Below are 10,846 nucleotides of genomic sequence, written 5' to 3'. Positions count from 1 at the left end.
CAAAGATCTAGAAAATTCAGTAACATTGTTTAAGCCCTCAATGGTTTTACAGCTAAAAGAACACATCAGACCAAGCAGCTGTGTTAACCTGGGAAGCAAGAAAATAAACTGAGTCCTCAAAGCTCCTGAGTAATTGGGGAGATTATGGGTAATCCTCGTCTTTTTTTTTGTAGGAAGGAAGGATGAAAGGCAAGAAGAAAGGAAGTGATGGAAAGCAGAAAAATAAAAGTGAGAGAATAAGTTCTTGATAGATTTGGAACAAATTAAGATGGCCTTTGAAAAGTTATGCACTTTTCAAAGACACTGAAAATCCTCCATGGAACATATGCTCAGAGCTACTGTCACCAGAGCAAGGGATGTATGAGGGAGGAAGGAGACTTCATCCTAAATCAACTGCAAATCTCCTGTGTGTGAGAACACAGAGAGGGATGTTAGGGAAACAGGGTAATTTTTCTCAAAAAATGTGATATAAAATATTGCACCATTACATAAAATGTGTGAGGTTGCTTTGGCATTGGACTTTGAGATACACTGTGGTTTATTCTACTGAAAAAAGCCTCATCCTCGTTCCTCCATCTTGGACTCTTCCTAGCAAGAGTTGAACCATATGTTAAAACAAAGGCCAAAAACAAACAAAACAAAACAAAACAAAAAACCCCGTGATCTGTCGGGAATTGCTATCCTTTCATAGCTGAAAGCAAATCCTGTAAACAATTTAAGACTGTGTGACGAAAAAGTTCCCAATAAAAAAACTGATCAGAATGTCAGGAATGAGATTTCTCAGGTTTTGCCCAAAATTTCGCTGGCTGTCATACCATCTGTAATTAACAGTATCTAACGCTGTACTGGGTGTTTCTAGTTCATACTTTGGGCCTGGGAGTGGGTCACCCAGCATATTAAAAGCACTCTGGAAGCAGTTTCTTCCAATCGTGGTTTACTGTAACTTTAGAATCATAGCGGTTACTTTTAAGGAATCTTTAATGCCCTTTCAAGTCCATCCAAAGAACAAGTGAAGCTGCTGTTCAGAATTTTGTGCCCAGTGTTTATGTTCCATGGAATCTGTGCCACCCAGGCAGCAGACAAGACATGTCTGAGGGTGCTGGGGTGGCGGGGGGATATGCAATGATGTCACACACAGGAAATATCGGGGGTGGGGAAGGCTGGGGAGGACTTGGCGCTTCACAAGGCTGGCTCCTCTTCCATAGGCTCGCCAGCAGTTCTGTAAAAATAAACAGGCAATCAGAATACAGCATAAGAGTACACAATGACATTGTAGATTTTCATGCATAATCAAAGCTGATTTTTCAGCTCTCTCTGATGTTTATTTGTGTTATTCCGTTATCCATAAATAGACTTTCTTTCCTAGGAAGTATAAACAAATGTCAAGTGGAAAAACATTTTCGATCCAAGCAATCATTGGAAATGTTCCTGTTTATATTAAAACATGTCAGAATATTTTATAACTCTAGATTCCAAAATGTACATGTTTTGTGTCTAGTACAGTCCAATAATTTATTGAAAAAATTAACTATGATATTTTATTTTAGGAGCAATTACAGTGATTTCCTATGGAACCAGTTTGCTAACGAGAGCAAAGGACCCAGCTAGCTTCTGGAGGAGACTCACCAGGGCTCTGGTTTTTTTGCTTCTGTTCTTTCATAACTGGATTGGCTGCCTGCCGGAGGCATTTCAAATCAAATTCTGAATCTGATTAGCAAATCACTGCTACAGACCCAACGTTTTTACAAGAAACGCACTATGGTAGTGTGTAAATAGTTTTTATTCGGCATCATCTGAGGGGTGTTCTGCTCTGGCAAAACCAAAACTAATTGCTTGAAAATTTATACTTGAGATTTAGCCTTAATTTAGTAACACTCTGAGGGTGTTTTAAGGCAAACTTTTAGAATGATTTTTAATTTAGTCAAAAGGACAAATTGTAGCAGGAATCCAAATGCATGAGGTAGCTGGATTGCTGATGGAAGAACGCTGGGGTTTGAGATGCCGGGAGAATTGAGTATGAGTCTGGGCTCTGCGATTTGCTAATGTTGCAACTGCGAATGTTGTAACTATACTTCTGTGAAGCTGTGGTTTCATGTTTAAAACCCGTGAGGAAAAAAGATGTTCCTTACAGAATTAGTGAAGGTTAAAAAAAACAAAGGAGATGAAATGGACTTCTAAACAATACACACTATGAGGCAGTAGTTATTTAACTCTGGATTTGTCCCCTCATCATCTAACATATGTATAAAACTGTGTTGAATGGTACACAGGTACAGAGTTATGCCTGTGCTACCATAAGGAAATGCAATATTGGGAAGATGGTTCTCTCTGGGTGGTGGAATAATAGGTAGGTGGTTTAAATTTTCTTTTTCATGCTGTTTTTCTACTTGCCAGTATTCTATAATGAATTACTTTTCTTTTAGAACAAATTGCTATATCTAGAACACTGTTGTTAATGAAGAAAAATGAACAATTTAGCCATGTTATTTTATAGATATATAAAGAAAAAACCAAGACTTCTGTGTATCTACAAATAAGGTAGTTGCCATTTTAATTTAGCATTTTTATAATAAATTTAAAACACTTGAAAGATTTTATCCATGGAACAGTAATAAAAAAGATTTTAATGCATCCTCTAAAGAATGAGAAATATTAGGTATTCATTATTTAACATTACTAAAAGGAGAGAGTTCCAAATGAGTCCATGTGGAATACTTAAAAAAAAATTCTTAGGAAGTTATAGCCTGTCCAACAGTATACTGGATAAGGAGGTTGTGAGAAAGTGTTTAGAGCTGCTATATAAGATAAAAGCTATTTAAATGAGTCATACTCTATTAAAATCTTTCCAAACTAAAATTATCAGCATTCCCACAAGAAAATTTTTAAATCAAGGAAAACATTTAAGTAACTAAACTGATTTATACGTAAACATGCAAACTTATTTACATTTGAGAATATGTGGATTATACAGGTATAGAATCCTCAAACTAGATACTCCAATGGAGACTGAATTCTCCTATTTACTTTTTCCAAACTTTATTGAGATACAATCGGCATATAACATTGTATAAGTTTAAGGCAATGTGACGATTTGATACACATATATATTGTGAAATGTTTACCACAATAATATATCCTTCACTTCCCGTAACTACCATTTTTGTTGTTACGATGAGAACATTTAAGATTTACTCTCATAGCAAATTTTGAGTATACAATACAGTATTGTTAGCTGTAGTAATCATGCTGTATATCAGATCCCCAGAACTTATTCATCCTATAACTGGAAGCTTGTACCTTTTGACCAACATCATTCCATCTCCTCTATCTCCCAGCCCCTGTTAACCATCAATCTACTGTTTCTATGAGTTCAACAATTGTTTTTCCAGTTTTATTGTAAATAATTGACAAACCTCACTGTATCAGTTTAAGGTGTACAGCATGATAGTCTGGCTTACATGTATTGTGAAATGATTACCACAATAGGTTTAGTTAACATCCATCATCTCATATAGAGTTCAATGTTTTTAGATTTCACGTATAAGTGAGATCATATTGTATTTCTGTTTCTCTGTCTTAGCGTAATGCTCTCAAGTTTCACCCACGTTGAGCCTTCTTTTTCATGGCTGAATAATGTTCTGTTGTATGTATATACCACATTTTCTTTGTCGATTCATCTGTCACTGGACGCCGAGGTGGTTTCCTTGTCTTGGCTATTGTAACTAGTGCTGCAGTGCACATGAGCGTGCAGATACCTCTTCAAGATAGTGATTTTGTTTTCTTTGGATATATACCCAGAAGTGGGATTACTGGATCACATGGTAGTTCTGCTTTTACTTTCTTGAGGACCCTCCATACTGTTTTCCATAGCAGCTGCATCAATTTACATTCCCATCAACAGTGCAAATAGATCGCTTTCTCCGTACCCTCACTAATTTGTTATCTCTTGTCTTTTTGATGCAAGCTGTTTTAGCACATGTGAAGTGATATCTCGGTGTGGTTTTGCTTTGCATTTCCCTGATGATTAGTGATGTTGAGAACCTTCCCATGTACCTGTTGGCTATTTGTATGTCTTCTTTAGAAAAATATCTATTCTGGTCCTTTTCCTATTTTTTTTTTTTTTTGCGGTATGCGGGCCTCTCACTGCTGTGGCCTGCCCTGCTGCGGAGCACAGGCTCCGGACGCGCAGGCCCAGCAGCCACGGCTCACGGGCCCAGCCGCTCTGCGGCATGTGGGATCCTCCTGAACCGGGGCACGAACCCGCGTCCCCTGCATCGGCAGGCGGACTCCCAACCACTGCGCCACCAGGGAAGCCCCCCTTTTCCTATTTTTAAATTAAGTTAATTTATTCACTTATTTATTGCTATTGAATTGTATGAGCTCCATATATACTTTGGATATTAACCCCTTATCAGATATATGGTTTGCAAATATTTTCTTGTATTTCATAGGTTGCCTTTTCACTTTGTTGATTCTTTGGCTGTGCAAAAGTTTTTAGTTTGATGTCATTGCACTTGCTTTTATTTTTTAATAAATTTATTTATTTATTATTATTTTTAATTTTTGGCCGTGTTGGGTCTTCGTTGCTGCACGCGGACCTTCTCCAGTTGCGGAGAGCAGGGGCTACTCTCTGTTGCGGTGCACGGGCCTCTCACTGTGGTGGCCTCCCCTGTTGTGGAGAGTGGGCTCCAGGCATGCGGGCCTCAGCAGTTGTGGCTCACGGGCTCCAGAGCGCAGGCTCAGCAGTTGAGGCGCACGGGCCCAGTTGCTCCACAGCATGTGGAATCGTCCTGGACCAGGGCTTGAACCTGTATCCCCTGCATTGGCAGGTGGATTCTTAACGACTGTGCCACCAGGGAAGCCCCTGCACTTGCTTATTTGTGCCTTTGTTGCTTTTTCTTTTGTTGTCATATCCAAAAAATTAATTGTGAACACCAAAGTCAAGGAGCTTTTTTTCTTTGTTTTCTTCTAAGAGTTTTATAGTTTCAATTCTTACATTTAAGCTCTTAATACATTTCCAGTTAATTTTTGTGAGTGGTATAAGGTAGGGGTCCAGTTTCTTTCTTTTGCATATGAATAAATGTCCAGTTTTCCCAACACCATTTATCAAAGAGATTATTGTTAGCCCATTGAGTATTCTTGACTCCCTTGTCAAATATTAGTTGACAATATATGTGAGGGTTTATTTCTGGGCTCTCAATTCTGTTCCATTGGTCTATGTGTCTGTTTTTATGCCAATATCATACTCTTGATTACTACAGCTTTGTAATATTTGAACTCAGGGTGTGTGAAGCCTCCAGCTTTGTTCTTGCTCAAGACTGCTATGGCTATTCAGGGTCTTTGGTAATCCCACTGAATTTTAGGATTTTTTTTCTATTTCTGTGAAAAATGCCATTGGAATTCTGAGAGGGATTGCATTGAACCTATCAGTGACTTTGAATAGTGTGGATGTTTTAACAATATTAACTCTTCTGATACATGAATGTGGACTGTCTTTCCATTTATTTGTGTCTTCTTCAATTTGTTTCATCAGATCTTACTGTTTTTGGTATATAGATCTTAGTTTTTATCCTGAAAGTTTACTGAATTTATTTATTATTACTAGCCATTTTTTTTTTTTTTTGGTGGAGTCTTTAGGATTTTTTACATACAAGTACAGGATCATGTTAAGAAACCCTTGTCTTATTTCTCATCTTACAGGGAAATCTTTCAGCTTCTTACTGTTGAGTATGAATGATGTTAGCTGTGGGTTTGTCATATATGGCTTCTATTATGTTGAAGTATGTTCCTTCTATACCCAATTTGGTTGAGAGTTTTTATTATGAAAGAATGTTGAATTTTGTCTGCTGCTTTTTATGCATCTATTGAAAAGACAATGATTTTTATCTTTTATTTCATTAATGTGGTGTATCACATTCATTGATTTGCATATGTTGAACCACCCTTGCTCCCAGGGATAAATCCCACTTGCTTATGGTGTATGATCCTTTTAATGTGCTGTTGAAATTGGTTTGCTAGTATTTTGCTGAGGATTATTGTATCTATGTTCATCAGGGATATTGGCCTATAGTTTTCTTTTCTTGCAGTATCCTTATCTAGCTTTGGTATCAGGGTAGTGGCTGCATAAAATGAGTTTAGGAGTGATAGATTCCCTAAATCAGTAAATCAGATATTCATATACAAATGATGAGTCCCTGGTCAGGGAACTAAGATCCCACATGCTGCGGGACAACTAAGCCTGCGCGCCACAAGTGCCGCAACTACTGAGCCTGCACGCCACACCTAGAGAGCCCGTGTGCCACAAACTGCAGAGCTCAAGCGCTCTGGAACCCACGTGCCACAACTAGAGAGAAGCCCATGTGCTACAACTAGAGAAAAGCCCGTGCATCTCACTGAAGAGCCCACATGCCACAACTAAGACCTGATGCAGCCAAAAAAAAAAAAGCAAACAGAAACAGATGACCAGAAAGCAGGATTGTCACTTACCCCAAGTCCCATGGTGAGTCTGGGAGGTGGGACCTTGTGAAAAGGCAGCTATGACAGGTAATGTCTCTCAGACACCAGTTTTTGGGTGGGGAGGGAGGGCGGGCTTTCAATTTTTTGGATGAGTTTGAGAACTGGTGTTAATTCTTCTTTAAATGTTTGGAAGAATTCACCAGTGAAACCATCTGGGACTGGGCTTTTCTTTTTGGAGAGGTTTTGGTTTACTGATCCAATCTTCTTACTCATTATTGGTATGTTCAGATTTTCTATTTTTTCATGATTTAGTCTTGGTAGGTTGTATGCTTCTAGGAACTTACTCATTTCTTATAGGTTGTCCAATTTGTTGGCATATAATTGTTCATAGTAGTCTCTTGTGATGGTTTGTATTTGCGTGGTATCAGCTATAATGTCTTCTCTTTCATTTATAATTTTATTTATTTGAGTCCTCTCTCTTTTTTTCTTGGTAAGTCTAAAGGTTTGTCAATTTTTAAAATCTTTTTAAAAAACCAACTGTTAGTTTTGTTGATCTTTTCTATTGCTTTTCTATTATCTATTTCATTTCTTTCTGCTCTGATTTTTGTTATCCTAACTTTGGGGTTAGTTTGTTGTTCATTTTCTAGTTCCTTAAGCTGTAAAGTTAGGTTGTTTATTAGAGGGTTTTTTTAAATGTATGCATTTATTGCTCTAAATTTGCCTCAGCACTGCTTTTGCTGCATCCCATGTTTTGTTATGCTGTGTGTCCATTTTTGTTTGTTTCAAGATAACTTTTGATTCTCTTTGATTTCCTCTTTGATCCATTAGTTATACAGGAATGTGTTGTTTAGTTTCCACACATTTGTGAATTTTCCAATTTTCCTTCTGTTACTGATTTCTAATTTCACACCACTGTGGTCATCAAAGATACTTAGTATGATTTCACTCTTTTAAAATTCGCTAAGACTTGTTCTGTGACCTAACATATGACCTATCCTAGAGAATGTTCTGTGTGCACTTGAGAGGAATAGGTATTTTCCTGCTGTTGCATGGAATGTTCTGTATATGCCTGTTAGGTCTATCTGATATAAAGTATAATTCAGTCCAATGTTTCCTTATTGATTTTCTGCCTGGATAATCTATCCATTGTAGAAAGTGTGGTATTGAAGTTCCCTACTATTATTGTACTATTGTCTACATTATTCCCTTCAGATCTGTTAGTATTTGCTTAATGTATTTAGATGCTCGGATGTTGGGTGTATATGTGTTTAAAATTATCATATCCTCTTAATGAATTGATCCCTTTATCACCACATAATGACCTTCTTTGTTTCTTGTTACAGTTTAGACTTAAAGTCTATTTTTTTCCAGATATAAGTATACCTACTCCTGCTCTATTTTGTTTTCTATTTGCATGGAATATCCATTTCCATACCTTCACTTGGAGCCATTTTCACTTAAAATAATTATTGATAGTTAGCAACTTACTATTGCCACTTTGTTAGTTGTTTTCTTGCTGTTTTGTACTTACTTTGTTCATTTCTTCCTCTCTTAATGTCTTCCTTTTAAACTGATGACTTTCCATAGTGGTATGCTTTAATTCCCTTCTCTTTATCTCTACCTATCTACCATAGGTTCTTTTTTTTAATCTATTTATTTATTTATTTTTGGCTGCATTGGGTCTTCATTGCTACATGCGGGCTTTCTCCAGTTGCAGTGAGTGGGGGCTACTCTTTGTTGCAGTGCACGGGCTTCTCATCACAGTGGCTTCTCTTGTTGCAGAGCACAGGCTCTAGGCTCACGGGCTTCAGTAGTTGTAGCATGTGGGCTCAGTAGTTGTGGCTTGTGGGCTCTAGAGCCCAGGCTCAGTAGTTGTGGTGCACGGGCTTAGTTGCTCAGCAGCATGTGGGATCTTCCCGGACCAGGGCTTGAACCCGTGTCCCCTGCATTTGCAGGGGGATTCCTAACCACTGCGCCACCAGGGAAGTCCTACCATAGGTTTTTGCTTTGTGGTTACCCCGAGGCTTACTTGAAACATATAATAGATATAACAGTCTAATTTTAAGCTGACAACAACTTAACTTTAATTGCATACAAAACTCTACCCTTTTACTCCTCCTGTCTATAGTATTTTTTTTAACATCTTTATTGGGGTATAATTGCTTTACAATGGTGTGTTATAGTTTGTTTGTTTGTTTTTTTTAATTTTATTTATTTATTGATTTTTGGCTGTGTTGGGTCTTCGTTTCTGTGTGAGGGCTTTCTCTAGTTGTGGTGAGCGGGGGCCACTCTTCATTGCAGCACACAGGTCTCTCACTGTCGCGGGCTCTCTTGTTGCGGAGCACAAGCTCCAGACACGCAGGCTCAGTAGTTGTGGCTCATGGGCCTAGTTGCTCCACGGTATGTGGGATCTTCTCAGACCAGGGCTCGAACCTGTGTCCCCTGCATCGGCAGGCAGATTTTCAAACACTGCGCCACCAGGGAAGCCCTATAGTTTGTTTTTGATGTCATGATTTTTTTTTTAATATTGTGTATCCATGAACAAATTACTGTAGCTGTAGCTATTTAAAATACTTTTGTCCTTTAACCTTTATCCTAGAGTTAAGTGTTTAACACATCACCATATTATACTATTAGAGTATTCTGAATCTGACTATATACTTACCTTTGCCGGTGTGTTGTACATTTTCATATGTTTTCATGTTAGTAGTTATCATACTTTCTTTTCAGCTTGAAGGACTCTTTTCAGCACTTATTGTAAGGAAAGTCTTGTGATGAACTACTTCAACTTTTTTTGTTTGTTTGGGAAAGTCTTTTTATCTCACCTTAATTTCTAAAGGAAAACCTTGCCAGGTAAAGTAGTCCGGTTGGCAGTTTTTTTCTTTCAGCACTTTGAATATATCATCCTACTCTCTTCTGGCAGGTCTTTGTGTGGGGATAGAGGCTCAGTTCTCCTGTTCTACTGTCTTGGTGTTGATACTCCCTCCATCTGAATTCTCCTACTTCTAACCCAAAGCCACAGCAAGATGATCTTCCTCCCACATCCAGGACTCAATTGTGGCTGGAATTTCAGATGCAGTGGTAAGTGTCTGTGCATTCTCCAGACATCCATCTTAGGCTTTGAGGAGGTAAGCAAAGTGTCTTTAGCACAAACCATTCACTGCAAAATGGAACTTCTCTTCAAACATGGGGACTTTCAGGTACAATATAAAGCTTTCCATCAGATGCTTCTCTTTGCTTTCCTCCCCTCAAAGTCATTTCATATTAACCAATTCTTTGGAAAATAGTTAATTAACTGCTGCTACATTCTAATGAAACAAACACACATAACCAGCCAAATCTCTCAGTGTCTTGCAACACAGAAGTTTTATTACTAGTATAGCAAGTTGGAAAATATCCTGGATTTCAAGGTAGATTTCACAAGGTAGATGTATTTAGGTCCCAAGTCTGCCATTTTTAAAATTTAACTTTGAGCAAGTCATCATCCCTAGATTCTCAGTTTTCTCTTTAAAACTGAAATAATAATCCACGACCTGCTTTCTGGGTGTTCTCATATCCATAGTTCTCAGTGGATTTAGTATTATCTTTACTTAATCCCTGTCCCTAGGTAACTGTTAAATGTCTACATATTTTTTTAAGTTAATTTAAGAAGTTATCTTCATGAAACACTTAGAAAGTGAGCTGGTCAGGGATGACCCTTTAATGGCTGTTTTGGGTGAAAGAGAAGCAGTACTCTTGAAATGTGGGGGGCTCCCCACTTCAATCATTTATAGACAGATACCAAGGTTATCTTGATTAACAAAAACACAGCTCTGGAAAGGGCGGGGTGAAGGGGAGAGATAATCTTCAATATTTGGATTTAATTCCTTTTGCAATTAGGTGAGGTAGAGACATAGGAAGGTCAGGAATAAATGTAAAATAAAACATTCAAAGATAAATAGTACAATAGTTCAGCTGACTGAAAGACACAAACTTCTACTATAGCAAGTAGAAGTGAACATAGATGGTCCTTTATTGATGAAGGGCAAAGATTTCATATATTAAGGGAAGGATCAGTTAGGTCCAGAAGTCATAGTAGTTTAGATAATTTGCAAAAATAAAAAGCAGAAAGAAAGAATTTGAGATAAGATATAACATAAAATTATATTCTTGTATTTTCCCTTAAAGGGATATTTCATTTCCTATGATTTTTAAAGCAGTATCTGTTAATTTATATTAATAATGCTATTATTATTTTTTATTTTATTTTTTTTTGCGGTACGCCAGCCTCTCACTGTTGTGGACTCTCCCGTTGTGGAGCACAGGCTCCGGACGTGCAGGCTCAGCGGCCATGGCTCACGGGCCCAGCTGCTCTGCGGCACATGGGATCTTCCTGGACTGGGGCACGAAC

General features: G+C 38.0%; 1 protein-coding gene across 1 annotated transcript in view; it reads right to left on the bottom strand.

Annotated features, from left to right (window-relative positions):
* Positions 1 to 990: 990 nt before the first annotated feature.
* The window catches only part of HDAC9 (histone deacetylase 9), a 792,206-nt gene continuing 782,350 nt past the window's right edge, over positions 991 to 10,846 (bottom strand). Inside the window, exon 26 of the mRNA XM_024738435.1 lies at positions 991 to 1,219. Within this exon, the coding sequence (XP_024594203.1) occupies positions 1,180 to 1,219 (40 nt within the window). The 3' untranslated portion in view covers positions 991 to 1,179. The remainder of the gene's footprint in view (positions 1,220 to 10,846) is intronic.

This window comes from Neophocaena asiaeorientalis, unplaced genomic scaffold (genome assembly GCF_003031525.2).
Source record: "Neophocaena asiaeorientalis asiaeorientalis breed wild unplaced genomic scaffold, Neophocaena_asiaeorientalis_V1.1 scaffold89, whole genome shotgun sequence".
In the NCBI taxonomy this organism is placed as follows: Eukaryota; Metazoa; Chordata; class Mammalia; order Artiodactyla; family Phocoenidae; genus Neophocaena; species Neophocaena asiaeorientalis.
This window is presented reverse-complemented; position numbering and strand designations above follow the sequence as displayed.